At 45.3% G+C, this 18119-nt stretch overlaps 1 protein-coding gene across 2 annotated transcripts in view; it reads left to right on the forward strand.

Annotated features, from left to right (window-relative positions):
- Positions 1 to 210: 210 nt before the first annotated feature.
- TMEM154 (transmembrane protein 154) overlaps positions 211 to 18119 on the forward strand; it is a 42888-nt gene continuing 24979 nt past the window's right edge. Inside the window, exons 1-2 of one of the 2 annotated variants that reach the window (XM_081811764.1) lie at positions 215 to 765; positions 6660 to 6713. In XM_081811764.1, coding sequence (XP_081667890.1) covers positions 675 to 765; positions 6660 to 6713 — 145 coding nt within the window. In that variant the 5' untranslated portion in view covers positions 215 to 674. Of the gene's footprint in view, positions 766 to 6659; positions 6714 to 18119 lie in introns of both variants that reach the window. The other variant, XM_081811765.1, reaches the window with a different exon arrangement.

Below are 18119 nucleotides of genomic sequence, written 5' to 3' on the forward strand. Positions count from 1 at the left end.
CTACGAGGGAGGTGGCATTCAGGGCCCAGGGACGGTGATGTGCCTGGTTGGAGAGAAGTGTCCTGGCCATTTGCTGGTGCTACAGGTGCCCCTGCTCGCTGGGCCTAAGCTGTCCAACACAGCAGCTGCTAGCCATGCGGAGTTCTTTTAATTTAAATTAATAAAAATAAAACTACACATTCATTTTGCACTGCTCTCATCTGAAGTGCCCTATAGCCTATGTAGCTAATGGCTACTGTATTGGACAGATTTGGGACCTTTCCATCATCTCAGAAAGTTCTACTGGATAGCACTGCTCTAGACTCTGGGCAGCCCTAGAGACTCACCTGGGTGGAGTAAAATCACCAATAGAGAATGCTTGTGGTCCAGGAGCCTCAGTCCCGGGACCCAAAGGACAGCTGAGCTATGGACACCGTTTCTAAGAGACAGTTTCAAAAGATGGGGGCCGGCAACGGGGCCAGGACTGAAAAGGGCTCAAGAGACCTTGCTAACTGAATCAGTGCTTGCAGAACAACTTCTCTTTTGCAATCCTTGCTGGTCTGACAGGCTCCTGCAGAATTACATCACTTCCTAAAAAACAGGCAAACACCTCTCCTTCGAGTTAGCACCGACCCAAACAAGCAGGAAACAGGAAATGTTCAGGTTTCAGGGAGGCTGAAGCCCAGCGCAGCATCATGCCCGGGCGGCGAGCTGACAGGAAGGCTCCCCGGGCTGCCCTCGCCTTTGCCCTGGTGATCATGCTCCTTCCCACCAGCCTGGCTCGGGGTAAGCTACCTCCCTGCTTTCCACCCCAGGGAACGAGGATAGCCAGGCTTGTTCAGTGCCCGAGGCTACAGAACTCTGCCGGGGAGTGGGGGGGGGGGTGACACCCAGAAAACCTAGTCCTTTCTGCGAAAGAAGGAGACGAAATTAGAATTGTAATTTTGTGCGGGGTGTGGGGGGGCTTGGCAGGCTTTCCCTGCAGCCGGCCAATCCCGCTCCAGCTCCCTCACTCCATTTAACTTTCCCGCAATTTCTGTCTTCTAACAAGTGCGGGGGCCCTGTAATGTACCGGCTTTGACAGGCATATTAAGGAAACCATAAACTTTTTTGGCAGTTTGTGTAAAAGAATGTTTCAATCAGAAGTCATGAATTGACTTTTAATAATGTGGGCTGGGAAATCTGCTAGTACCAAAATCTCCCGGAAAAACTAGGGTATGGAAATATGCTACTGGAAAATATACTAAAGAAGACCAGTAAGTTAAAAAAAAAAAAAAAAAGTAAACAGGAAATTATCGGAGGAGTTACCAGGCATCCATTCTAACTTTTCAAGAGAAGTCTTTCATCTGTTTTTCTTTGATCTTGTTACTGTGGGGGGATATTTTCTTTGCATTGATTGTTACTAATGAACCTTTATTTTAGAAAGTAATGTGATTGTAGCAAATCAAAGGTATTGGAAAGACAAAATATTAAATCTCACTATTTGGAGCTAAGAGCCACAATTGATTTATACCCTTGACAGTTGCTACAGCAAGCACAATCACCCTCTATTGCCTCATATAGTTTTGTTGACTTGCCCTTGGGTAAATAAACTCATTGCCCATGATTTCTGTCAACAGATATTACCTGTTTCTAGTAATGTAGGTCAGTATTTCAAGCAAAAGGAAAGTTCTCAAGCTAGGGTTCTTTAAATAGGACAGGGGCAGGCACCAGGCACTGACCTAGCATGTGGCAATTTCCTGGAGATTCACAGTCAGCACCCAGCCACACTGCCCCACCAATTTCTCTTGCCCTGGGTGCTCTCCATGTGGTCTTGCCAGGCGTCTGAGGCGGAAAATGAAAAGTGAAAGGCAAACCATTCTGACGGGAAAGAGGTCTGGTTGAAATGGGAGGTAGTGTTTCAGATGCGCCGAGGGGGACAATGTGTTGTCTTGGGCACAATTTGGGGTCTGGAAACAAGGATAAAGATGACAAGGTTCAAGCCGCACGGTGGCACAGGGGAGGATGCTGAGGCAGCGGAAGTTCAGATGTCCAAGCCCCACGGCTGCTCAGCTCTTCTGACTGGGACTCCGGGGGTCCCTCCTCTGCCCCAGGGGAGAGCCCTCCGGGCCAGACTCCTTTCCCTGCAGGGTGTCCTCAGCAGCCCAGGAAGCAGAGCCCAGCCATCCCACTTCCCCCTCTTGTGCGTCTCAACGCTACCACAGGGGCCTCAAACATGCCCTGAGAGTAATATTTAAGCTTGCCTGAGTATTTTCTTGAGCTTCTGAGTATTTTCTTGACATTTCTGAGTCGAAGCTTATGCCATCTGGGAGATGAAGAAGGATCACCTGAAGCCTCAGTACAAGTTTTCTTTCTAAGGCTGGTATCTGATCAGTGGCTCTTCCACATAAAGACCTTTGGTGGCTTCTTACTTACGCCACTTCGACTCTCGCTTCAACCTCCTTCCCATGGCATCTCCTCCCATGTGCCCTCCCCCGGCCAAGTCATACCGAACGGAGTATGTGCTCCAGGCCTCTGGGGCTCTTGCCAAAAGTGAATGACAAGTCCTCTTTTTTCTACTTAGTGAACTCCTATATAACCCTAAAGACCCAGACTGGAAGTTGCGTCCTTCTTGATGTCTCCCCTCACTGCGCCTTCCCTGGTGACTTTACCTGTGTCACGCCCATATAAAACTAAACTTCTGTACACACAGCTAATCGTGTTGAATCCTAAGGGTGTATGTGCCCATATCTCCCACCAGGCTATGAGCGCCACCAGGGAAAATGCTCAGTAGCTCATCTCTTACTTCCCAAAACCTTATTGGGATCTGCATAAATCAAGAACTGCATAATTGTTGATAAATGCTACAACCATTCTAGAATGGATTTGAGGCTGAGCATTAAAAGCTGATGAGCTCCTGAAAACAGGCAGTGTGAGAATGTCAGGGAAGTCAGGGGAAAAGCTACATTTCAGCTGAGAGCAGGGTTTACCTAGATAATCCAACACACTTACTAGGCCCGGTCTGGATTTCCAATGTCAGAAAATGCAAAAATGCCCACTCACAAAAAGCTAGATAATCAAAGCCAAGGGGAAGTCGCTTATAAATTAAAGACTGATTATCTATTTTTTGATTAATTAATGTCTACCCTTTTGAGCTAATGGTGCCTCAGACCATGAGTTAGTGTGTAGGTGTCATACTCGTGTTTCCTTGAATTCTTCAGAAAGCATCTTGGAGATGTTTGGTAGTAGAATCCAGTCTACTGAACAGCCTGACACCCCTCCTTGCAAGCATATTCCAGTATATAGCTCAAGTCAGGCCAACCACAGACAGGTAACATAATCTGGTATCAGCGGTTTCCTGGCCCAGAATCAATACCTCAGAGTCAGTGTCCTTTCTCTTTATACGGAGAGCCTGCTGCAGTCTTGATCACTATCCCAAGTGAAATAATCTACTTAGAAGTCACCAGGAGAGAAATGAGAAAACAGCTTTTCTGGGATTTTGACCAAACAGATGAGCACAGTTAAAGAAAACCTGTGGGTTTGGGTATCTTGGCCAGTGTTGGACGCTAAGAAAATTCAGACTCAGTGTCAAGGCGACATTCTGTCCAGGGAGTGAGGCAGTCATTTTCACCTGGCTTCTTGCCCTGTGCCCTGTCAATGTTAGCCTAACACTATCAGAGAGCTCAAAGCAACTTCCCAGACACCGAAACCATGGGATTTATTAGCTGAGATGGGCAGGATGGTTTGTAAAAGGAGAGCTAAGGACACGAGGCAGAAACAAGGAGGCTGGAACTGTTTTGGTGGCCAGGACTAAACACCAGGTTTGACCGGAAAGACTGGGAGATTTTCTGCACTGTTTCAGAAGAGTAAGAACCATGTAATTCGTAGATACACCTTGAGAAGAAAAGAAAGAATTAAAGAAAATACTAGTTGCATACATGGAGCTGCACTTTCTGACACTGATCTCATTTCGGTGAATGTGACTGGTATCTGCTATTGCCTCGGACAGTTCCAATTTCAAGTAGTAATAATGATGAGAGCAAACACATATAGTCCTCATTGTATGCCAGGTGCCCTTCTAAATAATCTACATATGCTCACTCATTTAGTTCTCCTAACGACCTTATATAGTGGGTTCTAGTACTAGCAGGGGCTTTACATATGAGAAAATGGAGGCACAGAGAGGCTAAGTGACTTGCCTCAGGTCACACAGCTAAATAGTGGATCTAAGTAAGATTCAGTCTCAGGAATCCAAGCTCTAACATATGCCATAACACCTCTGGGTTTTTAGGCCCTGCCAGGATATGTGTCTAGTTTCAGGTTTAGAAAAATATGTCTGTGGTATCCTTCCAACTGTAGATGTATCACATACATCTTAGACTCCCTCAGTTAGGGTCTAAGGTTATTGCATATTAATAAAGGAGCTGTATTTGTTTGGTTGGGTCAGAGACTGGCCTATAGGAAAAGGGATGGAGAGAGTTGGTTTAACTTTGGCTTGTAGAGGGGGAAGGGAAGGGCTGCAAGGTGCAGAGTGAGCAACAGAGCATCTGGGGATTAGCAAAGTGAAGACCAGAAGCAGGAAAAGTGGAATGATGAAGTCACTTTATTTGGAAGTCACTGGTAAGAGGTGTCAGGGTGTGGGAACCAGGGAGAAAAAGCACAGCCCTGTGGAAGAGCCCTGCTGAGAGCTGACCCCAAGGACCGAATCAGGGACCCAAAAAACAGGCAGAAAGGGATTTACTGGGGTTTAAACTCCCTCTGGGTCTAAAAGCCTGATCCAAGGATCCAGAAGAGGGCTGGATCTTGGCTGGGATGGGCCCAATTCTGCAAAGAAACAATACGACCTGCAATTGCCTACCTGTGTCGTTTGCAGCACCCTCAAATGTTGGCAAAGATGTAGAGAAACAGGAACTCCGCACCACTGGTGGGAGGGTTTGTGCAATCCCCTAGCCTATCCTGCTGCTTAACCCGTTCGTTGGGCTTTTCATTTCAGTAATATTTTTCACTCTAGAAAATTTTATTCATTTCCAGAAAAAAAGTATACTGTCTTGCTTTTATTTTTTTCTTGTGTTAGTTATTCCTTCTTTTATGTCTTTTTTAAAAAAACATAGTATTTTCTGATAACTTTTATCTGCCATGTGTGTAGACCTAATCTTGTTGCTCATTGTATCTGTCGATTCCCATTCATGATAGAAATCTTGGGGGCACTGAGGACGCACTCTGGCACACGGGAGATGACTTCACCCCATTTGACAGAAACCCAGATTTTCTGATTCCAGCACCAGGTTACTATAAATACTTTCCCAACACAACCTAGTCCTGTCACCACAGAATAGTGTTGGGAAGATATGGAGGCTGGGATGTGCCAGGCTTGAGCAGAGCTGGTGGTGCTTGGACCTCAGGCTTAAAGCCCAGCCTTGGGACGGAGAGGGGACAGGCTGAGCAGGCCTCAGGGCTCAGACTCCAGGAGTTGTATGAGGAGGTGCCAAAACCTCATGAAATGTACAAGCCAACAAAGCAGAGTCGGCTGTGGGGGCAGGTCAATTCCAGAAGCAGGTAGACAAGGATGCCAAAGTTATTGCCAAGGAGAAAGAAGTAGACAAAATCAAATTGAAAATCAAAAGGGGGCCAGGGTGCACAGCATCAGGATGATGGTGAGATCAGCCTGGGCGTGACACACCTGACTGATTAGAACTTTGCCAAAATCATTGCTCCTTCCTTTCCTCCCTCCCGTCGCCCTTCCTTCCTTCCTTTCTTCCTTCCTTCCTTCCTTCCTTCTCTCTCTCTCTCTCTCTTTCTTTCTTTCTTTCTTTCCATGGCCTGGTGTTTTAGCTTTAACTTTTAACCCAAGAGATGGACAGGAGCCCCTGAACGCATTATAGCCTCTTATGTCCCTATGGGCCCAAACCTTTGTTCTAGGAAATCCCCATAGGTAAATTTGTCTCTGAATTTAAATTTCCTATATCATCTTTTTCTTTTCTTCTTCTTCTTTTTTAAAACATTTTCTGGGGCCTGGGGATTTCCTTGCTTTTTTGAGATTTCTTTATACATGTAAAAAGTTGCCTCTTATATTTCATTCAGGATCTCTAAGTGTTGCATATTGGGAGAATTTTTCAGGTTACCAACTATACCAGATTACTGGAAAAGGAAATTTTTCTATACAATCAGCCTGGAGAACAATTTGGAAATGTTTAGTCAGCTGAATATGTTCATACCCTACAACCCCAACAATTCAATCCTAGGTATATACCCCAGATCAAAAGCAAATGTGCAGCAAAGAGTCATGGCCAATAATGTTGATTGTAGCATTGTTTGTAAAGATGGAAAAAATAGAAACAACTTAAATGTGCATGTCCAGAGGAATACATGAAACTTAATATAGTCACAAAATGAGATAGCATACAACAGGTAAAATTAACGAACTAGTCCAAATGTATGAAGATGACTTAATCTCAAATGTAGTGTTGGCCAAAAGAGCCAATTGAAGATTATTATGCACAGAATGATTACATTTATTTAAAGTTTCTAAAAACACTCCAAATTATGCTTATATTGCTTAGGGATATAGGCATATCTGAAAAGTTGGGACCGATAACGTTAACTTTAGGAGAGCAGTTACCTTTGGAGAGGTAGGAAGGGGAATGAGATCGGGGAGGAGTACAAGGAGGGCTTCAACTACATCTCTGATGTGTTCCTTTCAGAAAAAAACATGACAGTTCTGAAGACAGCAAATGAAGACCCATTGGCCAGTCTCTGTGAGTGTCCTGTTTTTTTTGGACCCATGAACTACGAATGGCTTTTATATATTTAAATGGTTAAATGAAAACTGCATTTTGCTTTCTCTGCTCTTTAAGAAAAAGTTTGCCAAACCATCCTCTGGTCAATATGGAAAAGTGTAAGAAAATTTGTGGTGGGTACTTGGTTATCTGTTACATTGTTCTCTAAAAAAGCATGTTAAAAAAAGTATAACCTCAATACAATTATTGCTTTAAAAATTAATATCGTCATATACCCAGTCAATGTCTAATTAGCTCTGATAATTATCTTGTAAATGTTTTTTAATAGTTGTTCTGTTCAAATTAGGATCTAAACAATATCAACACCTTTAAAAAAAAAAAAGGTAGGTATACATTCATAATGAAAAATAACTAGAGCACCTCTGAGTTCTTCTCAAGCTTTCCTCTATCTTTCCTTTCTATAATTCCCAATCTCTGAAAGACAGTCAACATGCCTTTATCTCAACCCACTGCAACCTGGCTACTGTATCAAGCACAGCCACTCAAATTGCTCTCTCTGGATCACCAGTGCCTTCTAATTGCTAAACCGAAGGGACCCATTTCTGTCCATATTACACGTCTTCCTCTGTATCACTTAACATAATTAATCAATTATAGAAATGCTCCTCTTCCTTGGGTCTTATGATGCCATTTTCTCCTTGATCTCCTATGACCTTGATTGCTTCCTTCCACTTTGGAGTTAGGAGTCTTTCTCTTCCACCTGGTCCTTTCATAGTCATGTCTATCTTTTATTTCTTATTCCTTATATCCTTCCTGGGCCATGGCATCCATGTTCATAGCTTTCATCTCACTCCTCGGCTGATGATTCCCAAAAAAACCACCTCCCCCCAGGCCTAGCTGCCCAGCTCTAGACCTGCATTCTCGTCCTCAGTTCTCCTTGGACATGTCACAGGGGCCTTGGGCTCGGCATGTCCAGAGCGGAACTCCTTAGCTCCCTGCTAGTTTAGGCCCTTGTTAGTGCTTACCTCGTCTACTTCATTAACTTCTTAACCTATCTCCTTGCCTTTAGTCTCATCTCCAAAACCAATTCCACGTAATGTCCAGAGCAATAACTCTATGACAAAAAGTAATCATTTCCTCCTGCACTTACCCTTCAGTGGGATTTCCTTTCCTTAGCTTCCAAACCCCTTGACATCATTTCAAGCCCCTTATGAGTTGTCCTGAGTTCCTTTCCTGCTTAACCCTGACACTCCCCACCGCACGGCTGAGGGTACAACTGCTTGAATGTGCCAAACTCTGAGCCTTTCTATGTGCTTCAACTGTAATGCCTTTCCCTGACATCTTGGCTTGATGAACTCCTGAGATTCATTTTAAGGATCTCCTCCTCTGTGAAGATTTCCTGAATCTTCCACCCCCAGATGAATGAAGACCTTCCTTTCCCGTGCCCTCATGGGACTCCATACACAAACAATCATACACAATTGCTTTTATTAAACTGTATTTTAGTTATTGGTTTATGTGCCACTGTCCCCACTTACCCGTGTCTGCCCTGGGAGGCTTGGACCTGGTCTCCTTCGCCTTTATATCCCAGGACCTAGAACAGTGTCTGGTACGTTATAGGCACATGACTGCGTGAGGAATGACATGAAATTTATCCAACATTTACATGTATTCATGACAAAATCATAACCATTTAAATAATAAAATGAAACTGTGGTAATACCTGGATAAATATGATTTTTTAGTTAACCACATTTTATTTTATTCCAAAATGTTAACGATCCCAAATCTTTTTATGTATAGTTTACTTCTGTCTTCTCACACCCAAACAGGCAACAGTTACTGCTTCCCTTCCTGTAGAGAATATTATGTAGCCACATCCACGAGTAGTACTGAAAAAGTATTCTTTTTTTTTTTTTAAGATTTTTATTTATTTATCTGTCAGAGAGAGAGAGAGTAAGAGAGAGTGCAAGCAGCAGGGAGAGGGAGAAGCAGGCTCCCAACTGATCAGGGAGCCCGATGTGGGGCTCGATGTAGGGCTTGATACAGGACTTCATCCCAGGACCCCGGGATCATGACCTGAGCCAAAGGCAGACGCTCAACTGACTGAGGACCCAGGTGCTCCCTGAGAAAGTATTCTTATCCGTCTTCCTCTCAAACTAGGGATGGAGTTCAGACCCAGAAAATATACATTGAGCAGCATGACAATTTGCAGAAAGGCCAGGTAGTCACAAACATTTTGGGGAGATTTTGAAAGGAATACAAATTCCATAGATGATAAATTTCAAGCCAGTAAGAGCTGATTTGAAAACTTGAAAAAGAAATAACATTTCTGTATCATAAAATGAATAGAAAAATCTGCCTGGGGGTGGGGATGACAGCACAGAAGCATCTCCTGATTAATTGAAGAAGGTGGTTTGAAAGGAGAGTTATCTACCAGAGCAGGGTCCAGTTGGTGGTGGTGTTTTGGTTTCTTTTCCTCGAAACAAAACCACCAAATCTAGTTTGTTTTGGAAATTTGAATTTTTCTTCTATGTGTCTTTGTTGTATATGAGTTACAATGTCTTTATTCTTTCCTGCTTCCCTGCCCCATTGTAGTTTTCAGAAACAGGAGCCCAGTGGTTATTAGGGTTTGCTGACAGGTGCTTTTATCTTCCATTGACAATATTAATTTAAAAATTAATGTACTCTTTTTTAAACATAATGCTTGTTTTTTATGGTCAAGATTACTAGATTTAGCAAATAAAAATATAGGACACCCGTTAAATGTAAATTTCAAATAAACACTTTTTTTCTAGTGTAAGTACATCTCATGCAATTCAGTGTAAGTAGAGGCCACACAAATATTGCATGGGACATGTTTATACTAAAAAATTATTTGTTGTTTATCTGATATTCAAATTTAACTGGGCAGCCTGTACTTTAGTAAGCTCTATGACTATGATGATCTTTTTCAAGCAAAGACCATCCTTATGTTGGTGCATCACTAAGACCACAGGCATATTGGCCGTGTAGCCAGTTAACAAATATTAGAAGAAAATTTAGGCCGAGTCCTAGATCAATCATTCAAATAACAAGTAGAGGAACTGTGCTGGAAAACACAAAACAAAACAAGCAAAACAAAACAAAAAACATCCCAGGGATTGCATAGACTAAAACCAGGAATCCAAGAGTGGATCAACTTTAGAGAATCTACTAATGTAATTCATCCCATTAAATACTAGAAGAGAAAAAAAATTGCAGGATCATAATAATAAATGCAGAAAAGAGGTTGGCAAGACAGTGGGATTGCCCAGCATCAGTAGCTCAAGCAGCAACACTCAATTCTCAGTGCTCGAGTCCTGCTAGATTGCCCGGGATGGAGGGGCAGGATTGAGTCTCTCTCAAGGTAAAATAGGGTCAGATGGAAGCAGGGCTTAGAGACCTGGTAAGGGACTTTGCTGACCCCAGAAAATCCAACCCACAATCTGCTCCCCTCAGACACTGCTCCAGAGACCTCGGGAGATGGCCTCCTTCCTCAGCCTCCCAAACTCTTGCTCTCTGCTCCTCCTTAGGGTGATGATGGGAACTTCTGATTGCACCCTGTCCCCCTTCCTCCTGCAGCTCGTGGTGAAGGTACCTTAGCCCCTGAGATACTAGCCCACATCTCCTTTCCCTGCTCTCCCGTCCTCTGATTTATCACAAACATACATCTACCACTGAGTTTTTTGGCTTGTCTCTGTCTTTTGGTTGCTTTCTCTGGCAACTCTGAGCCTGTACTGATCTGAGCAAGGAGTGCCATGCCTGGACGGAGGGCGCAAGAGCCCAACTGTCTCCCTCCCCTACTCAGGGGGGGCTGGTAGCAGGCCAGGGAGAGGACAAGGGCGTGGCCAAGGACATTTGTTTCCAACTTACTCTCTAGAATTGTATCCTTGAAACTGGCTATTCAAAAGAGAGATAGAGGGATGCCTGGGTGGCTCAGTTGGTTAAGTGGCTGCCTCCGGCTCAGGTCCTGGGATCAAGCCCCGCATCAGGCTCCCTGCTCAGTGGGGAGCCTGCTTCTCCCTCTCCCTCTGCTGCTCCCCCTGCTTGTACTCTCTCACTTGTACTCTGTGTCTCTCAAATAAATAAATAAATAAAATCTTTATAAAAAGAGAGAGAGATAGAAATATAATAAAAATAGAAAATTATTCTGATTAGTAATGATAATAACTATATTTTAATAAAATCCTTTTTTTTCCATTTTAAAGCACTTGTGTGTCTATTATCCCACTGATGGTAGAAAGAGTTTTAAATGTGAAAAGTGTATGTGGACTCTGTCCCATAAAAATACATGTATTCCTTTAAACTGCCAGGTACCATAGGCCAGTATAAGTCTCCAGTGTGCAAAAAAGGTAGTCAGAAGGTGAAAAATGCAGCTTTCCCAGGTGAGTAGCTTCAAACTGAGACAGCCTGAGGGTCTGGGCAAGTCTGACTAAATATGAGTAAGCTTGCTCTTAAAAAGACATCAAAATAAACAGTTGAAAACAAAAAAGACATCAGAGCATTGTGGGCCCCCTTCGTGGGGCATGTTTTCATCTGATAATGAATCGCAATTGCAGGTGTGTTTCTCAAGGCAATGCGGTAAAAATATAACCAAGCTTCACAAGTAAATTCCCAGAGCAGACTACCGCAGCAAAGCATTTTACCAGATGACCCTCCTCAAAATAAGCAAAGGAAACATTTGTCAACCTTCTTTCAACGTAAGGCATCGTCACACAGGACCGCTTTCCCTGAACTACCCTGTGATAGTCAGAACCTGCCCTTACCCCTCAGGGCTTTTGCCTCACGTCTGTTCAACCATACTTATTCTGACCATATCTTCTTCAGGTAAATATGTCAGCAAAAATATATTAAGTGAATATTTTCACTTAACCAAAATTGTTAAATACGTCGTGCAACAGAGCTTACGATGAAAACAACAATCCTTCCGATGCCCTAGTCCTGTCCCCAGAGAATTAGATCACCTGAGGGAAACCATGTGGAACACTGGATTCCCCCCACCCTACCAAACAAAAACTAAAAACATGAAATTTTTCATCACTCAGGATTCTTCACTTGGCATTAAATGGTTCCTCTCATTTTCCAGCGTTTTCTTTAAAATTCCAATAACCTTTTGAGGAAACCACCTGAGATCCCTAGTTCTCTTTGTGACTAAGAACGCACTGTGTGTATTCTTGGAAGAGGGGGGACAGAGGGAAGAGGACAGGATATTCTTGATAAAAAGGTGAGAGATGTCCTAACAGTGTCTCTCCGACTAACCTGGCCTATTTACATTTCCTGAGCAACTTGTACCCAATGGCTACCTCACAGCACACAGGGTTCCAGGTGCTGGGGATAGATACGGCACCAAGCCGTCGTGGCCTCGGGCAATAAACGAGTACCTGAATGAACTACTCTCGGATGATAAACAGCACTCTTTTTGAAACCAAGCAAACCAGAGAAAGGCCAGAACGCTTCAGAAGCCATGCAGGATGGTGTCCCAGGGGCCCAACGTCAAGGAGCCATGGTCCATCCACTTGGTGTTGGCAACTTCCTGCATCAAACGCAATCACCCGCCCACAGACAGGCTGGGGCCCGATTTTAAGTCGTTTGTTCCCATTTTTCCCTGGCCCATCGCAGCCAGATTCCACAGATGCTGAGCAACTGATTTGTAGAGAGATACCAGAACCGGAGAGATAGACCATTTATTTGATGGCTGCATACATCCTTTCACTTTGCTTTCAGAGGCTTCTTTCTGGGTAGGGTTCTCCAATCATCTTTCAAGCTGGTAAGGACTATCTTCACGAATAACAACAAATTAAAATGAAGTCAATCGAATTACAGTTTAACTCAGTAACTCTCAACCCAGCATAGTTACTTACTGTGTACTCACTGCTGAAATCACCAGGGGAGCTCTGAGAACAGATCGTTGCCCACGTGCAGCTGCAGATAGCCCCACATAACGGATCTGGGTGGAGCTTAAAACCCACCAGGCGATGCTGGTGCACAGTAAGTGTTGAGAACAAGAGGTGTTACCAATAATAAAGCACATCTAAATGAGGTTGTTTGGGCAGCTTAAACCAGTGGCTGTCAAAGTATGGCCTCCAGACCAGCAGCATTTTGTTAGAAATGAAAATTCTTGGGGCGCCTGGCTGGTTCAGTCAGCAGAGCGTGTGATTCTTGATTTGGGGGTTGTGGGTTTGAACCCCACCTTAGGTGGGGAGATTACTTAAAAATAAAATCTTTAAAAAAACCCCTTAAAATTCTTGGCCTCATCCCAGACCTACTAAAGCACAGACTCTGGGAGCAGGGGCCAGCACTCTGTGTTTGAGAAGCCCTCCAGGTGATTCTAATGCTAAAGTTCGAGGACCACTGGTGTAAACCTCCAAGCTGATGTGTCGGCAGTGACCGTTAGTGGAAATGAGGGTTTTACATTCCAGCGCATTGTCTCTTCATCAGACTTACTCGGGAAGGCATGGTTGTGACAGTGTTCTCTCAGTCTAGCCTGGCCAGAGTTTCTCAGGAGCTCCAGGCTTCAGCGATGATTCTTAAGCTACTGTATTCTGGTGATCGAGTTGGCAGCTGCTAGGCAAGCCTTGGGCATCCAACTCCCTGACCTCTGATTCTTCTCCACTTTACCAAGGAGGAGCACAGAGAACAGGAGGGGAGGGTGCTGGGGTGGCCCAGGGGAAGACGGGAAATGGGTAGGGTCGGCAGCAGTGGTTCTCAACCTTGGAGTCACCTGGAGAACTGTAAAAAATACTGAGGCTTGTGTTCACCGCAGACACCATGAGGTAAAGGTTTGGGCATCAAGAGTGTTAAAAGTCCCCAGGCGATTCTTTCGTGCAGCCAAGGCTGAGAACCACTGGAGAGCTTCTTGGTTTGGTTTTGTCTCATCCTTCTCTCACTGACTGGTTCTTTGCTGTGCCCAGATGTACAGGGGTGATAAGTAGGCAGACTTCTTGAGTTTGGTGTCTTGAATATCATGAAATTCATATCCTCCAGTTACTCCTCAGAGCAGGGCTGAGTTTGAATGCCTGACACTCGACTTGTGTTTTCTTTTATTTCATTATCTGAATTATAAAATTGTTAAAAATCATAAAAAAATGGGGTCCTGGGTCGCTCAGTCGGTTAAGCATCTGCCTTCAGCTCAGGTCATGATCCCAGGGTCCTGGGCTCCCTGCTCAGCGGGGAGTCTGCTCCTCCCTCTGCCCCTCCCCTCCCCTCCCCAGCTTGTGCCCTCTCTGTTTCTCTTCCAAAAATAAATAAATAAAATCTTAAAAAAAATAAAATGAGATAAAATAGTTGACACAATTTGTGCACGGAGTCTACATAACAGATGAAAGAGTGGGTCCTCTGATTGCGGCCCAACATACTTGATGATATCCCGAGTTTACGCCATTCTCTCAGCCTTGTTCTATTTTATACTATAACAGCATTCTTTCAGTTCGTACGTAATACTTGTTTTTTTTTTTTTTTCACTTAAAAAAACTAGAGCTGGTTGCATATTTGTTCCACTTTCAAAAAAGGAGAAGTTAGCTAGTTTGCTTCACTGGGAAGCAGAGTCATTTCCACTTAGTGACGGTGTTTGGAGCTGTGATGGGGGGAGGGGTGTGACCGGCCCGCTCGGGGGCTGGGGCTGCCAGGCTCACCTCCAGCATTTCCCCGCAGTTTCCGACCCACAAGGATTTCCCCCAGGGTCCTTGCCAGACGTGTGGAATATGCGTCCCAGATGTGTTTGCATGCATATAGTCAATGATCCTTTGTAAGGGATGCCGCAACGGTGCAGTTGATGATCTGGTAATTTTAGGATTTGAGGATTAAAAGCCAAGCGAAGTGCTTTCCTCATTCCCGTGACTACGCCCATGATCTTGTAGTAATGCGGCAGGATCTGAGCAAAGGGGGAGAGATGGTGAAAGGGAGAGTGCGGGGGGCCGGGGGGGGGCGGCTAGATTGCGTTGGGGCCACTCGAAGACAGGGCTTCCGTGGCCTGGAGCCCTGGCCGCCCCGCGGGCATTCCGTGGGCAGCTCACGTGCAGGGCCCAGGGCCCCCCCGCGGGCGGCCCTCACACACAGCCTGTCTGCTTGTCAGGTACTGTCCTCGCTCTTCTTCTCCTCTGTACTTTTGCTGGCTAACGCCTCTCCCCTTTCGCTCTCAGGCTTGATCCTCTCCACTTCTGCAGCTTTCTCAGCTTTAGCCCCCCGGGCCATACATCTTTTACCCTGAAATATGTCCAAATTTAGCTAAGAAGACACAACAAAAAAAATGAAGACATTATAGCAGGCAGATTAGTCCCGTGGGGAGCCGCAGAGAAACTGGTGAGTCTGGAGATGGGGGAGGACGGATGGGAAGAGCGCGGAGGAAGTAGCAAACCCACCAGCAGGCGGCATGAGCGCGCTGCCCTCTGGGTTAGCCGGTGTTGTCAGGCGTGTGATTCCGTTTGCTCTTCAACCCCGCAGTACGGGAGAGGCCGCACAGGGGCCTCCTTTCCTGGCCTTTGAGAAACAGAGGGTTGAAGCCGTGAGGGGCTTTCGCAGGCCCTGTCGGTCTGCGTCCTGCGCACCACCCCATACCACGGAGATGTCCACAAAGCCCGCGCACCGCGCAAGACACAGCCCTGCCCGCCGGGCTCCACACGCAAGCTCCAGACTCACTTCCTGGAAGAGAGTGCTGGGTTCTCCCGCAATAGTGCTGGACCCCTTAGGTTGTCAAGTGTCGCTTTTATCCCAGAAGCATAGGATGGTTCTTACGGGAAATCACCATGGACTTTTAAGGGGCCTTAGCAAGTGTTGCTTAGAAAAGGCTGGGGTCCAAAGGCATGTCTGGGGACCCCCGTGTCCATTGGGTTAAGAGTTGCTGTTACCCCACAGGCCACAGGAGGAACCTCCATAGTGCTCTGGGGAAACGTCCCCTGAGTTGCCCCCTGGACTCCCCTGCCTGCTCTTGTGACCTCTGGCTCTGCTGCGGTTCCCACCTTGGGTTTGTCCACCTCTGGTTTTCTTGCTCTTACCTCTCTGTCCCCTTGGTCACCCATGCTCAGTCACTGATTTGATTCAATGGCCCACCCTGCTTTTCCAGCTCCCCTTCTGACGACATGTAATGCTCCTGGCATGAACTCTTGGGCCTGATCCCCAGTGTTTGTCAACTCCGGCCCCCGCCTTTCCCACCAAACACCACCTGCACCCCCAGCACTTTCCTGATTTAGTTTCTGCCAGTTTTCATCATGTGAGGCCTGGGCTGGAGCTATCTTGGAGAAGCTCTGAGGTTTGGTGCTGTCCTCTCTCCCCCTGCACCCAACGCCCTCGCCCCTGCTCTCATCACACCTGAGACAAAATACAGACAGTACGGGGGTGCCTGGGTGGCTCAGTCTGTTAAGCATCTGCCTTCGGCTCAGGTCATGATCCCAGGGTCCTGGGATCGAGTCCCACATCGGGCTCCCTGCTCAGCGGGGAGCCTGCTTCTCCCTCTCCCTCTGCCGCTCCCCTGCTTGTGCTCTCTCTCTCTCTCTGAGACAAATAAATAAATAAAATCTTAAAAAAAAAAACCAGACTGTATGTGCACACGTGCCAACTGAAGGATGGGCAGGTGTTTATTGTGGCATCTCTGAAAACTCAAGAGAAACAACCTAAATCTCTGTCAATAGGAATAGGTTATGATACAGCCAAATAATAGGGGGAAAAAACAACTCTCTGTATATAGACAGGAAATAATCTTGAAAACCAATTTTTAAGTGAAAAAAGCAAGGGACAGAACATATATAGATTTTGCTACCTTTTGTGTTAAAAAAAGAAAACGGGAAATGATACTTACATACACATGGAGTTTCTCTGGAAGGCAACAGAAACAACGGCTACCTCTGGGGAGGGAACAGTAGTAACTGGGGGACATGGTGTAGTGACATTTCCTTTCTGACCTTAGTACCATGTGTCTAGTACCAATTCAAAAATTCTAATTAAAAACAAGATAAACACCGTATGTGTGGAAATGTGGAAGTAGATGGGGTTTGGGGGATCACCCCTTAGTTGTACAAATTAGGACATTAAGCCACAGGGGTAAATAATTTGTTCAAATTCCCGCTACTACGAAGTGACAGAGCTGTGACTAGAACCTTCGCTGTCATTTGGTGCTTATACTCTAGGGAATGTGGCTTCCAAATCATATGTAGCAGAACTTATAAATGACAGGGTTGTACCCCAGGACAAGACATTCAAGACTCAGTTTCTTCATCTGTAAAATGTGCACAATAAAGTTGTTGTGAAGATGAAATTAGGTAGTGCCTGTTATCCTAGCTAGTTCCTAGCATACAAAGCATCTGATAAATGCCAGTTACTGTTATTTATTATTTTTGGCTATGATGGTGTTGGATGGGGCAGAGAGGGCTGGGAGGAAGGTTATCATAGAAGTATCTGGAGATGAAGGCTTGTAGGGTAAAGAAAAATAAAACAGAGAGGGAGAGAGACCAACCCCTTGGTTCTTATTTATTTAGGTAGTCACTAGAGATTCTGAGAGAGTAAATGATGCTTAATGTGGAAAATGTATGTTAGGGTGTATGTGAGAGAGATATGGGGAGAGAAATTCCAGCCCTTTTCACTGCAAATTGTCACTAAAGGCCACCTGTGACCAGCACTGCCCCTTATGCTAAAAAATGAATGTACAACCCGGGACCATCTGGTGTGCTTCTTTCCATTTCTCTTTCATTCCTGATTATCCAAACGCCCTCTTTATTCCTGCTACCTTATTTCCATTCCTATTTTCTCTTCTTCTGGGGCCATGGGTCAAGTGGTGACCCAAAGCCTTCCTTGGAGGGGTGCCTGGCTGAGCATCTGACTCCTGGTTTTGGCTCAGGTCGTGATCTCAGGGTTGTGGGATCAAGCCCTGCAATGGGCTCTGTGCTCAGCGGTGCATCTGCTTGAGATTCTCTTTCTCTCCCTCTGCCCCTCCTCCCGCTTGTGCTCTCTCTCTCTTTTCTTGCTCTCTCTAAAATAAATAAATTTTTAAAATAAAATAAATAAAACTTAAAAAAAAAAAGCCTTCCTTGGAGAGGTGCCGAACACATCCTGCTCTTCTGGGCAGCATTGCTCACAGCACATCTGGGCTGAGGAGCTTAGCAGGAGACCCACAAAGCCAAGGCTTCTGGGACCCATCCCCCTGCCCTTCTCTTTCATGCCAGAAAGCCACCTCGTTATAGGCAGAGGCGCAAGGACATGGGGTTCCCTCTCTTGTTCACCACTTGATGACTGGTAATCATATTCTGGTCCAACTGGAAGGAAAATACCATGTGAGCTTCAAAGCTCAGGTTCAGCGACTAGCCCTCTTGGGTTCAAATCCTCCTCCATGATTGCTCTGTGACTATGGGCAAGTTGTGTAACCTCTTTGCCCCAGTTTCCATCTGGGAAAATGGTAAGGACAAAATGAGATAATCT

The sequence above is a fragment of the Leptonychotes weddellii genome, chromosome 2 (genome assembly GCF_054177405.1).
Source record: "Leptonychotes weddellii isolate Sample4059 chromosome 2, ASM5417740v2, whole genome shotgun sequence".
Taxonomy (NCBI): Eukaryota; Metazoa; Chordata; class Mammalia; order Carnivora; family Phocidae; genus Leptonychotes; species Leptonychotes weddellii.